Source organism: Podarcis gaigeae, assembly GCF_964106915.1.
Source record: "Podarcis gaigeae genome assembly, chromosome: 3".
Classification (NCBI taxonomy): domain Eukaryota; kingdom Metazoa; phylum Chordata; class Lepidosauria; order Squamata; family Lacertidae; genus Podarcis; species Podarcis gaigeae.
In genome coordinates this window covers 72112567-72126946 of record NC_139680.1, presented here as the reverse complement: position 1 = coordinate 72126946, position 14380 = coordinate 72112567, and the positions used below count along the sequence as shown (strand labels likewise).

General features: G+C 41.9%; 1 protein-coding gene across 2 annotated transcripts in view; it reads left to right on the top strand.

Moving 5' to 3' along the window:
- The first annotated feature begins 566 nt into the window (after positions 1–566).
- Positions 567–14380, top strand: part of RPS6KA2 (ribosomal protein S6 kinase A2) — a 188590-nt gene continuing 174776 nt past the window's right edge. Inside the window, exons 1-2 of one of the 2 annotated variants that reach the window (XR_014562513.1) lie at positions 567–1241; positions 8442–8495. Coding sequence is in view for 1 of the 2 variants with exons in the window: in XM_083732336.1 (XP_083588462.1) it covers positions 1173–1241; positions 8442–8495 (123 nt within the window). In the remaining variant the exon portion in view is untranslated. The remainder of the gene's footprint in view (positions 1242–8441; positions 8496–14380) is intronic. The other variant, XM_083732336.1, reaches the window with a different exon arrangement.

Genomic DNA, 14380 nt, shown 5'->3' with positions numbered 1-14380 from the left:
AAGGGAAACTAGAGGTGTATATACCGTTATATATATATATATATATATATATATATATTGGAATGGCCTTGAGAGGAGTGCATAGACTCCCAGAGTGGCTGAGGCAACCCAGGCAGATGGGTGGGGTACAAATAATAAAATTATTGTTATCATCATCGTCACCATCATCAATATAATAATACAGAATATGGCAAATAAGATGGGGGAGATGAGAAATAAGCAGACCAGCCGATGTAGCTGTTTGCTGACCTCAGTCTCCAAGGATGCAGTGCTTGCCTGTGGGTATTGCCAGAACAGGGAAATAGAACACACCACACGGCTCTCTCCCACCTCTGCAAAAGGACAGAAACTGGGGGAATCACTGTTTAGTCTGCAGTCGACAGACTGTTTCGTGTTTGGGCTGCTTCTCCCTCCCCACTCCTTTTTATCTAGCTCTCCTGCAAACGCATGGAGGCTTTTGTCTGCCTCCTGCGTCCTGACACATTTCAAGCGAGCTCCCCTTCCCTCGTCCGCCCCTCTCGCCCCCTTCATCCTTCTCCACAGTCAGCCCTGCGGCAGGCAGGGCAGGGGCTCCCGGCTCGGCCCTTCCGCCTTCCTCGGGGCGGGAAGCAGAGGCCCCGCGCGACGCCTCCCTGCAGCCCGGTGCGGCGGATGCAGCAGTTGCTATAGCAGCCTCCGCCTCGCGCGGCCGTCTCCTCAGGCTCAACTTTCACCCGCTTTTTTTGTGTGAGAACGAATTGGGAGGGAAAACACACACGTAACGGGGGGCTGAGGGCGGAGAGAGAGGCTGAGGCAAAACGTAGTGGAGTTGAAATGCTACTAAGGAAGCTGTTCTCCTGCCAACAAAGTAAATTTGCAGCGCAGGGCTGTAATTACCGCCCCCCCCACCTCCCCGCTTCTCTTTCAGACGAGCGCTGTGAAGCAGAAGCAGCGGCAGCTCCTCACAGACTCTCCCCGGGCAGCTTAAGTGGCTGTTCCAGAAGCCATTGCTTAGAGAGCCAGCGCTCCCGCCCCGCCGCCAGGCGCCCTCAAGTGGAGAGGCGCCTTCCCTCGGGACTCCTCTCTTCTTCGGGAGCGGGCCGTCTTCCTTCCCGCCTTTGCTTCTGCTTCCCGCTCGTCAAAGCTCCTCCAGCGCGCTCTCTCCCTTGCAGACAAGAGAAAACTCCTCAGAGATGCCAATTGCCCATTTACTGGAGCTATGGAAAAAGATAGAAGTGGAAGTGGAGCCTATGGAAACGGAGGTGAGCAGCCTAAGGCAACCGAGCGCCTTGCATGCAGGAGCAAAATGGGGCCAGGGACCCGTAGGAAGCTGGTTTCTCTCTTTGAGGGAACTTATTTGTGTGTGTAGTGGGGGGGGGGGGACTTCTCTGAGCCCAAAGGGAAAGAGTGAACACCTGTCTGGTCAGTTGGACTTTAAAGATGTGTCTCTTCCCCCCACTCTCTGCGTGACGTATGCAGAGCCACTTGTTGATACCCGGCGAGAATGGGAAGGGGAGGAAGGAAGGGAGCCTTGTGACTAGTTGTTCACAGGCACATGCGAGGAGCGGCTCAGATTTAAGGAACTGGCACGCGCTGGTTGCGAGCTTCTGGCCTCTGCAGTGCAGGCAAGCAGCTTCAGCTTCGCAGGATTTCTGCGAAGTCCTCGGAGAAGGCGGGGCCAGCCCTACGTGTGCCCAAAGTTGGTGCCTTGTGTTCATCCAGCACCAGAGACAGCTGCATATTGTTCCTCTAAGTTGCATTTTTGTGTATGGGCTTGCCTTTCCCTGCGACCACAAAGAGATGTCCCTTGCCTTAGTTAGGATTGAACAACTCCTAGGATAGCAAGGTTTCTGGCCCTTGGGGCAACTGTTTGGTGTAAAGTTGCTTGTATTGGGAGTCGGGACAGTTTGCATCTTTTCCTTTTGTTGCGTAGCACCACTAACAGGTGCATGGACAGTTGCCATGCATATGTGCCCTCAGAATTACAAAGAGTTGTGATCAACCCTCTTCCTTAAGAGTAAATAACAGTGAACAGGAAATATCCAGACTTGATAGTTTAATTTCCTTCTTCAGCGAGTGTGTGTGTGTTGTCTTCTGTCACCCTCCACACACAAAGGAAGAAACTAGTGATTGGTTCTCTTTTTATGCCGCTTGTTTGGGAGACTGCACTTCATTGGTGCCTCTCTGTCAAAATGCAATACATTCAGTTGCATGTCCTCATGACTGTTCAGTAGTTTATATGAAATTACCTGTTTCTCTGAGCTATCAGCATCACACAAAGCTACTTTGATGACCTGAAAGTTCCTTATCACAGAATGCTTTTTAAATGGGATGAGTATTAACACCTAACAGTGCAACAAATTAATAATAATGGGGCTGCATCTGATACCTGAACTTGCAATAGGTGCTTGTTATCATGGGCAACAAGTTGGCTATGCTACAGCATCTTTACTATGGTTCTGCAGGCAGATATACTAGCTAAAATGTTCTGGAAGAGAGGTGGATGAATACTGTATAAATTTCTCATCCCTCTTATTCTGGTAGCAGCCATAGAGGACTTTACCAACTAACCTTAAGCTTGTAGATTTCACTGTTTGGTGTATAAAGCAATTATGCACAGCACAACTCTAGTGAGATTCTGACTGAGCAAGTGATCTCAAGACCACAATATTCCTACTCTACAGCAGTTCAGTGGAATGTGATGGTAACACTGTAGAGAATACAGGATGGCAGCCTGAGTATTTCAGATTTTTTTTCTGCTTCACTCATTCATACATTGAATGGTTGAAGTAGCCTTGTCACCATAACATTAAAACATGTATGAAAATAAAGCAAACAATAATTGGGCAGGGGGAAAAAACATTTTTAAAATAATGTTAACAAGCCTTCAGTATCTTGTGAATATCAGATACACAAAGCAGTGCCATTTAGCTTTTATTTTATAGGGTTTCAAAGGAACTGGTTTAAGGGTGTCTGTGGACTTTAAGGTTCTTTGGCTGGGACAGTGAGCACCATCACACAATGCCATCTTTCATTCTGCTTCATCTTATTTATTTAAAATCACCATCTCAGACTCAAAAACATTAATGTAGTTACACCTCTCATAAAATGGTATATGACACCTGCTGGCACTGCATGATGATGTATGTATGCATCATAGCAGACAGACACCATGTTAGAAGAGATATCCTGTCATGTGAAAGAAAAGGGATAATATTCTTCTAAGATGATGGCATTGGCTGTTTACAGGTTTTTTTCAGTACTAATATTAAAATACCAGATTTAAAGCCACTCAAAAAAGGTTTAATCTGTTAATCTAATTCATTAAGCAAATGTAGCATCCCTAGTCCTATATCCCTAGTGAGATATTGGATTCAATTGTTGGGTCAAGAATTTCCACAAATATAGAACTTTTGGGGTATAGTATTGTTGTGTGTACTGCATGATCAAGGAAATCTGCAGTCCTGTTTTACAGGCAAGAATGAGACATGAATGGGGTATTAATTTTAACATCAGAATTCAGCTTCTACCATTACTCTCATGATATAATACCTTCTAATGAGCTATACCTAAGCAACAGATGTGGCATTTGGGAGGTTTGTCCTTTTAAAACCCTAGCCCAAATGGTATGAGCTATGTTCAAAACTGCTTGTGTTTTATGTTCTCCCTCAGAGAAAGATTTTGTTGTTTTCCAGCTTTACAAAATACAGTCTGTCTTGATTTCAAGTCAACAAGATTATTCATAATCTTGTAATGTTAATTGAACAAGTCTGTTCTCGATTATTCACCCATACTTTTGCAAACCACCCCCAGTAATTATTCAGACATAAACATGCTTACTTAGGAAGCGATTCTCACCAAAAGGGATGAGACTTCACAGTAAACATGTTTTAAGACCTTTGGATGTTTCCATACAGGGGTTTAGCACTGTAAACAGGTTGTTGAGATATCACAAATTAATCATTGGTAAACAGTTTGGTTTATTTATTTATTTATTTGATTTTCACTGGAAAGGGTAGGTCTGAATTACATGTGGGTGAAAACATGGGCTGGCATTTTGACAACAGTGTTTTGTGGATGGATGCTGCAAAAAACGTGCATGCACACAGAATGCCCACCCCACAATAAATACCCATTTGGAAATACCCTGTGTATCTTTTCACTCATGCTGCTTTCTCTTTATTTTTATTTTTATCTCTTATCTTCCTTTGAATTGATTGGAATATTTTCTTAAATAAATACATAAATTACAGTCTCATGCACATAAAAACAAACTTCTATTCAGTACCTTATACTGTGCTTACAAAAAAAAACAGGTGTAGATGTAATATCATACCATATCCAGGAGGCAAAGATTGTGCACGTATCCCAACCCCTACAAAAAGTGTACACTCCACTAACGTTAGTTAATTTGTTAATTATTCCATACATTCATTACCCATCCTTCACAAATGATCCTAGTGTGGGTTACACTGTATTAAAACAGTACAACAGTAAAATACACAAAATACACAAATAATGAATCACTGAAACAACAGTGCAACCAGTAAAGCTATTAAAAAAGGATGAACGGTAATCAGACATTTTTAAAAGTCTGGATAAAAAACTATGCCCAAAGCTTCTTGGGTCTGGGAGCCACTGAGAAGACATAGGGCTCCCATATGTCTGGATCTTCCGGGACATTACTGGAATTTCAAAGGTGGAATTGATGTCCAGGGGGAATTTCCAAAAGGTAGCACTTTATCCTGGATCTTAGGCAAGTCAATAGAAAAATCGCATTTTTAGGGGTGTCCTGGTTTTTACTTTTTGAAATATGGCAACCCTGTCTTATGTGGTGCCATCCCATAGACCTCTGAGGGCACTGGTATTTCCAATGAGGTCTCCTTTGCCAATGTTTATTTCCAGGCTGGTTTATAAAGAATGAGGTGATCTTTCAGGTATTTTGCGAACCAAGCTGTTAAGGGCTTTATACAGTATGTCAGTACCTTAACTTGTCCCTGAAAACAAATAGGCTACCAGTGCAGTTCTCTCAGAACTAGTGTAATATAAGTCCTTTTAGCTGTGCCAGACTGCAGTCTGGCAGCTGCATTTTGCACTAGTTGTGCCTCCAGTCATATTCAGGGGAAGCCCCACAAACTGTGCATTGCATTAATTCAGTCTAGAGAACCCAGATCATAGATCACAGTTACCAGGTCATCCCTTCATGGCACTTTCATAGAATCATAGAATTGTAGAGTTGGAAGGGACCCTGAGGGAATCTAGTCCAACCTCCTGCTATGCAGGAATCTCAACTAGATCATACATGACAGATTACTATCCAACCTCTGCTTTAAATCCCCTAAGGAAGGAGAGTCCACAATGTCCTGAGGTCTGTCAAACAGCTCTTACCATCACAAAGCTTTTCTTTTGGTGCTGAATCACACTGTTGATACTAAGACCTCTAGATACTTTTCTCATGCACTACTGGCAAGCCAGGTGTTTCCCATCTTATATTTGGCAGCTGATATTTCCTGCCTAAGTGTTGAACCTGATATTTGCCCCTATTGAAATTCATTTTGTTAGTTCTTCAATACGCAAGGTCATCTTGAATCCTGATTATGTCTCCTCTGGCATTGGATACCCCTACCAGTTTGGTATCATTTGCAGATTCGATGAGCATCCCCTTAATATCTTCATCCAAGTTGTTTATAAAGAAGTTGAACAACAACAGGCCTGGGACAGAACCCTGTGGCACCCCACTTATCAGTTTTCCTCAGGTTGACTAGGAACAATTAGTGAGTATTCTTTGTGTTCAGTCAGTCAACCAGTTACAAATCCACCTAATGGTTATCTTGTCTAGTCCACATTTTACCAGCTTCTTCACAAGAATACCATGGGGCACTTTGTCAAAAGCCTTACTGAAATCAAGATGCAATATGTCCACAGCATTCCCCTGATCCAGCAGGCTAGTAAAGCTATCAAAAAAAGAAATAAGATTTGTTTTTTTTAAAATGATGTTTATTAAAGTTTCCAGAATAAAAAAGGAAAGATAGAAAAAAGAAGAGAATAAAGTTTACACTTAGTTTCGTTGACATCTTTCCCGGACTCCCCCCTCCCCCTCTCGTATTCCCATTCCATAAAATTAATTCCACAAATTCCATAAAATTAATTCCACAAATTCTTACCCCAAATTTTAAAACCTTATTATAATTATTAATAACCCATTTATTCAAAATTAACTTATCTTATTTAACCATTTCTCCTTATGATTTTTATGCTTCCCTAAGCTCAACCCCAATTCCCTTCCACGAATTCCCCTATTTTTAAAGAACCAGAAGAAATAAGAAAAAAGAAAAGAAAGAAAAAATATGTAATTTTGCAGCCTTTGGATTCCAAATCTCCCTCCCCCTTTTCCCGGTTCCGATCCCCAAAGTTCATCCATCTGTCTACTGCCAAACTGGAGAACCCACGTCCATGTCTCAGTTCTACTTTGCCGTCTTTTGATAGCTTTTGATTTCAGAAAGTCCAATCTCGGAGAAACTCTCATTCTTCTTCCATCCAGACCTCTATGTTGATCCTTTTAAAGTCTGGATGTCCCAAATGTTCCAACTTCGAGTTTAGTCCAGCTCTTATTCCTCAGATTTCTTTTCCTGTTCTGCTGCAAAAACCTTCTAATTCAGAAACTTCTTGTTCTCCACAGAGGCTTTATTTATTCAGGAACATAAACTTACGTCAAGTCCCTTCCTTTCTTCAATAGATAAATCCATTGTCTCCTTTAGTGTAGAAACCTCTGTAGACAAAATAATGCTTCGTTTTTGCAGCTTTCCCAAGAGATAACAAATCCTACTCAATTTCATAGTATTTTTCCACTTGCTGCTACTGTTGCAATGTCCCAACCTCCCTCTAGAGGGAATATGGTAACTTAATTTCTTTCCAGATCAGACCCAAAAGTCAAATAACTTGTTGCCTTTATTTCCAATAATTTATGTCCAAATTGTAACAAATCTAACCAGCAAAGCCATTGTAACAAAGTTCTCTTTTATTTCCCTGCTTTGACAGCTACTTTGACAGCTGTCAAAGTTTCTGTGTCTCTTCACCAGTCTCTCATAACGGATCGCTCCCGGTTCCCGGGGGGGTTGCATTTTAGTTCTCACAAACCAATCTTCTCCTCCAGCACAATTATTGTAATTTCCCTTCGTGAAATTAAATTTTTTCAAATAAACAAGTTCATCTCTCGATCTTAGTTGTCAAATCCTTGCGTTAAAACATCTACAACCGGGGGGGCGGGGCGGACTTCCTTTTTGCACCTCCCCCGCTCGCTCCAAATTCATAAATCAAATTTTTCCTTTTAAGTCCGATAAATTTACTCATGGGTTGTTCTTTTTAATCCAAATCCAAAATTTTCCAAAGAAGAAGTCGTTGCTCTCCGCCGAATGGCATGCGGCTTCGCTGGGCAGGGGAAGCAGTGGACTCATAGCACCCCCCCCCCGTTGCCCGCTCCGCAGCCTTTAAAAAGGCTCCTTCGCGGGTCGGGGGGGCGCAAACGTTGCCCACCGAGTCACCAAGTCCATGGGCATCACCGCCCATGGTTTTTGAGGGTCCCCGCGTCGCCGGCGCGGCAGGACCCAACCCCTACCCAGCAGGCTCCCTCCGGAGCTCGGAGGGAGTCCGCCATTCGGCGATGGCGCCGACCCGGAAGTCCCAAAAGAAATAAGATTTGTATGGCATGACTTACTTTTTAGAAACCCATGCTGGGTATTAGTAATCACAGCATGTTTTCCTAAGTGCTTACAGACCCACTGTTTAATTATCTGTTCTAGGACCTTTCTTGGAATAGACATCCAGCTGACCAGTCAGTAATTACCTGGATCTCCCCCCCCCCCCCCATTTTGAAGATGGAAACAACATTTGCCTGCCTCCAGTCCTCAGGGACCTCACTTGTTCTCCAAGAATTCTCAGAGATTATAGAAAGATGCGCTGAGATTACATCTGCAAGCTCCTTTAGTACCCTTGAGGGCAACTCATCAGGCCTTGGAGATCTGAATTCATTTAAAGTAGCCAAGTGCTCCATTACTACCTCTTTTTTATCTTGGGCTGCAGTTCCTTCCTTGCATCATTTATTTCGTCATTACCATGTTAGGCACTGACAGGCCTTTGATTCAGTCTTATTCAGCAGGGTCTTCTTATGAACCATGAACCAGTTATTGGCTCTTATCCTAATCTACCTCACAAGGATACCGTTTTGAAGAAGGGCAAGATAAAAACATGACACATAAAATACCGTAATATTGCTATGATCACTCACCGATTCTGTGTTGTTTTTAGCCACTGAATTAAATAAATCCTGTTATATGCAATAATGTTACGATAGCTGGGGGGGTTTGTTTAAAAAAGAACAATTTATGTATTTGATGTGCAGTTTAATGGTTTCTCAGATTTACAGTGTCTTCATAACATTTCTCTTTTCTCTTTTTAATTACCAGCCGGCAGCAGAAGATGCCAGCCTGCATGAGGGCTTGGATGAGTCTACAAATGAGGTAATTCCATTTGTAAAATGGAAAAAATAAATACTGAAGATACTAAAAAAAATACTGAAGATGCTTAGCATTGGTTATATTTTTAGAAATCTTGAGGATTTCTACTGAGGAAACATATATATGTGAGCAAAGTCTCCAGCCAGGATAGTGAATTCATCAGGGAACTGGACTTGCGGGTTTTGTACTTGGCTCTGGATGGCAGAGACCGAAAAAGGATCTTGTTGGTACACTACCCCCCCTGCAGCCCAACCACTTCCATGACTGAGCTAGTGGAGCTAGTGGAGGGGGTCTCTGGTGTGGCATTGGATAATCGTAGGACAGAAGTCCTGAACGTCTTCAGTATCCATGCAATCCTGCTTTGCCTGTCCAGCACAGGACTTCATGGTTGCGTGGCGCTTTCTCAGTACACCATACATCCAACACATAATGCAGGTCGTACCCCAGATCTGGTTTTTGTCACACAGGGGATTGGGAAGGATATGTTGGTTCCGGGGTGTGTGGGGGTGTGATTTGTTGGCATGCACAAATCACTTCTTGGTTTGGTTTGGTTTGGTTTGGGTGTGACTTGCACACCCTGCAGGGGAGGGAGAACAGTTAAGTTGAAGGATTTCTGAACACTTGGGGGGACTTTCCAGGCAGTATGACAGATGCTTCTGTTGAAGCCCTAGTTTTACCGTGGAATAGTAAGATGGAGAGGGCCATTGACTTGAATCCTCAGGGAGTCTAAGAAGTTCATTGGGTTTCTGAGGAGCTCCAAGCAATGAAACAGGCCAGTTAATGACTAGAGTACAAGTGGCACAAGAGGTACAAGCACACAGCCATGCCTAACCTGTGGCAGTGTTGTTACAAAGAAAATATATCTACCTGCCTCTGTGAGGCTCTGTCTACCTGTTAGAACGAGTCACAGTGCTGCTTGGCTTCATTCAAATAAGACTTCATAAAGTAAGAGGGTTAAGAAGTGATTACTGGAAATTAAGAATGAACCAGCATTGATAAATAATGCATTTTCTTCATTTGGATGATTTCTGAATACATATTTTTGTAGTACGCCAATAATATATGAACTTTCATCAAGGCTGGCAGTAATCTCCACTCCAGTCAGAAATGCACTTTTGGTACTTGGAATAGATTATGCAGATCATGGTTTACATACCAAATTCAAATTACAAAACTCTCTTTCAAAATATATTCCTCTCTGATGAGTTGCAGGTGGCACTTAAAAGCATTAGTCTTTCACATAGCCTTTGGTGAGGCAGATAAAGGATGTTCTCTGCTACTTAAGGTTTTGAAATGTCTTATTTTTGTCTATTCTGAGTGTTAAGCTATTATGCTGATATTAATTCTAGGGTGCTTTTAAAAAAAGTAAGCTGCCTGTTGTACACCTTTATTTTGGAAAGGCAACATCTGAAATATTACACATTAATAAAGGTTTCGAGGTTTCAAAATGCAGAGAACCTCTTTCAGCTCAGTCCTGTGCATCTCTCTACTCAGCAATTAAGTCCCATTGAGTTTAGTGGGGGTTACTGCCAGGTGGATGTGTGTATGATTACAGCTAGTGGTGCCATCAATGCAAGACTTTGGGGCAGGCAAATAAGCCAGATGAACCCCCATATGCAGCAGGGCTGGCTTACCACATTTTGAAGTAAGTGAAGCAATGCATATTACTATATAAATAGTGCCCCTCATAGTGATGATAAGTTCTAGCCTTTTAAAAAACCCCAATAATGGGCAAATCATTGGGCATCTACCCAAGAACTCTTAAAGAATTCAAACGTGTCCTCTTTTTTTGGTGATGCATAACTGGCCACCAAAGCCTTCATGAAAACAGACCAGAATGACAAGCATTTTTTTTAATTTGGACTGGCCATCTGCACAAGACTACTACAGCTAAAAAGTAGGGTCATCATGAGAGATGCAGCAATTGCTTAAAAAACAAATAAAAAATCAAAACCTTTACAGTATGCATTTAATCTACAGGTGTTTTAGGTTAATGTTTAATTAGAGGAAATACAAAACAGGTCAGGCAATATGTCATGAAAAATATTCCATCCTTATGAATAAAGACACACACTTTTCCTTCTCGTTTCTGTTGTCATGCCAACAATAATCTATTCAAAACAATTCTCTGCTTGTGGAATATACTAAACTCAAATCAACACTAGAAGTGTCCTTGTAGAACACTTAGGCATTTTTCATTTACAAGCTAAGGAAACCTAGAACAACAAATGTCTGCCCTTTTTAGTCATAATTTGATACTGACATTTTAAAATAACTTTAATGATTACATAGATGAGAAGAGGTGATGACCTATAATCAGTCTGTTTTCTTCCCCCACCCCATGCTCATTTCAAACACTGATATTGGTCAAAATATATTAAGCATCTACTGACCTGTGTTCTCTTCCATTATAATGTCAGCTGCTGACATTTCTACTCAGTTCTCCGTTGGGGCTATGCTGCTGAGACTTCTTAGTATTGCCTTGATTTGACATGATAGAGCTGTCTATACTGTTGCCTACGCACATTAATCTAATTGACTTCGACTAAATGCGAATTTATTGCACATCTTGCTTGTGACATATGCATTTCTGGGAATCAGTGTAAACTCTTGAGTTTCAGTGTAAAATAATTCTAGATCGAACCATATTCACATACATTTCTGGTATGGTATGGTTTATTTATATACCATGTCTACCCACTATTCAACACCACTTTTTAGTCCAAAGCCCACCAATGTGGTGAACAATGTTAGTACCTCTCAGTGGAGGTTCCTTTGCTGGTCAAAGTGGGGCATAACTCTCTTAAGATTCTAAGCCCATCCAAAACCACCAAAGCCACCGTCCAATCTTTCTCCTGCCAACCACTACTAATACATTTCCACTGACTGAGAGGCTTGCTAGATACTTATGCCCATCTCCTATTTTTAGTTCATGAAGCTTACTTCTGGTCCCCTCATTAACCAAGGTTAGACACTTTTCAATTTAGTTAGGCATTAAGTACTTATCCAATGGCAACGCCTTCATGTCCACACCTTTGCAAGATCTTGACATGGAGCAAGTTCCATTTCCTGTAGCACAGCAGCCTCTGGAGGCACAGCAATGTCCTTAACTAGTTTGCAGCAGCCTCTGAATTCAGAAGACCACAGTTAACATGAGCCTGTGGTTTTCAACTCAAGTTCAGACATTAAAAACCCCCTCATGTTTTCATGTTACGTGTGAATTCAGTTTATGTATCTTACAAATACTGAACTCTGGAAAGTCTTCTAAAACTAAAGCAATTACCTAGTTACAAACCTTAGTTTATCATAGGGGGCTAACAGAAGTTCCGTTGGCACAAGGATTTATGTTTGCACAGTGTAGATTTCTCTTCCTTCCCTCTCCTTGTGCACCCCCAGTGGTGTAGCGTGGGTTGTCAGCACCCGGGGCAAGGCAAGTAATTTGAGCCCCCTAACCCGTGGATTTGCGCCCCCTAACCCGTGGATTTGCGCCCCCTAACCCGTGGATTTGCGCACCCTAACCCTAACCCCCAGATGTTGCGCCCGGTGCGGCCGGCCCTCCCTGCAACCCCCACACTACGCCACTGTGCACCCCACACCCTCCACAAATCTCCAGAGGATTGGGAGAAGCCCCAAGACAGATGAGGCATGAGGAGAGGAGGAGGGGGGGAGTTCTGGTGTGTAGGCAAAGTCCTTTGTGCTAATGGAACTACTTTGTTGGATACCACCTATGAAGTTTAGTTAACTAAATTTGCTAACATGTGCATATGAGGAAGACCACTGCAACACATGTGAACATCATCAAAAAAATAAATAAATCTTTATATTGTCTTTGTTTTATATGAAGTGCATTTTTGTCAAAGCAGGTATCATCTAAGAAGTATTTTCCATTCTCTCTCACCCAGTAGAGCAGAACTTTCCAAACTTCTCACATTGGTGAAATAAGGTACTTTTTAGACATGCATCATTTTGTGACACAGAATTCCGTTTTACTAGGAAACTGGAGATTAAAATGAGGAGATTTCACACCTCCCATATCCAAGAATCTCCTGATGAGTCTGGTGATTCTCCAGAGAGAAGGAGGCGTGTTCTGCTCTCTACTTATTCTACTCCAGCACCACGTCACTCACTCAGTCAGTCAGTCAGTCAGTCAGTGTGTCAGAGAGAGAGAGACTGAGTGTTAGAGATCGTGTGTAGAGATAAGGTTGCTGCTAAGAGCAGCTGCAGACACTGTATATAGTTGTATTATAGTTGTAGACAGAATAAAGAAGATACTCTACAGAACTGCTCTCCGAGTCGTTTATATACTCTGCTAGACTGCTGTGTGACGACTGTCTACTTGTGGAAGTGAATCTGGTGCTCACAACTCTAAGCTGTGAGTCCACAGCACTTTGACCTGTTCCTGTGCAGAAGGTGGTCTCTGGAAGTGCTACCCAGCTCGCCTAGCCCAGTCGGGGCTGAAGTGTATGAGTCCAATTGGTGGCACTGGCTCAAGGGCGATGCTGACATAAACTAACCCCTTTCCAGGAGTGTAGGGAGTGTTCACGTGACACACCTATACACTGCAGCTGACACACTAACGTGTCGCGACACACAGTTTAGAAAGCTCTACAGTAGAGAATGTTTCTTCTAAGACCTCTCACTTCTTTCAGATGCCTTTTGAAAACTGTATTGTTTAGGCAGGCATTTGCAATATGGTTGTTCTCTATTTATTGATGATTTATTGATTTTAAAAAATGCTATTTTTATGGATGCTTTTTGCTGATTTTATTCTTTTATGCTGTATACTGCCTTGATGTATTTTTATGAAAGTGTGGATTATAAACGCACACAAAATAAATAAGTAAGATAGTGCTTGCCATCTGCATTGATTGGGGTACTTTTAAAATTGGCAGTGCATTTTAAAATTACCTTGGAGCACTTTTTAAATCCACACTACATCTGCACTCCCTCTAATATTGAACTAATAATGAACACTGTGATTGCCAGTAGAACTGGAGCCAAAACAAGAGGGAGTATTCACATCCTCTAGGGAGCCCTAAAGTTTGTAGAAGTAGATTTTTTAAAAATATGCAAAGAGGATTGAACATACTCAGTATCTGCATAATGTTAAGGAACAGTTGGAAAAGAAAATTGGGTGTGGGTATGGAAAGCCCTGCTTCATTGCATTTAAACAGGTATGGGGAACCTTTGGCCCTCCAGATGTTGCTGAACTACAACTCCTTTCACCCCAGTAAGCATGGACAATGACCAGAGCCAATGGTAGTCATAGTTCAGCAACATCTGGTGGGCCCAAGGTCCCCCATGCCTATAGCTGTAGCTTATAGCAAGGTTTCCCAAACTTTCCACAGCTGTTGTTGGACTACAGTTCCCATCATCCCTGACCACTGGTCCTGCTAGTTAGGGATGATGTGAGTTGAAGTCCAAAAACAGTTGGAGAACCAAGTCTGGGAAACCCTGGCATGTACTATAATTGAGGAGGGCATGGGTGACTAGCTAGAACCCTGAACAGAAAAATTCATGTTGGGGTGAAGAGAATAGACATTTTGTTGCAGGTCCCAATTATCTAACAAACTGATGGACTAAACATTGTAGCTGGAATTCAGAGTATTTTTAAATAATTGACATAAACTGGTAATGTTTACATACAGTATAAAGTTGCACTTACAATATAAAAATTACACTGTCTCTATTTTTATGTTCCAAAGTAAATAACATTTGAAGCTTTTAGGATGAGATTAATAATGTTCTCAGTTTACTTTTCAGCTTGAGTTACATAAAAGGTTTGAAGTTTAACTAAATTATTACAGCTTATCAACTCTAATTTGTTCTTGAAATTGAATTTTGTGAAGCTTTTCTATTTTAATTTCCTTGCGTCTATTTTCATTCAT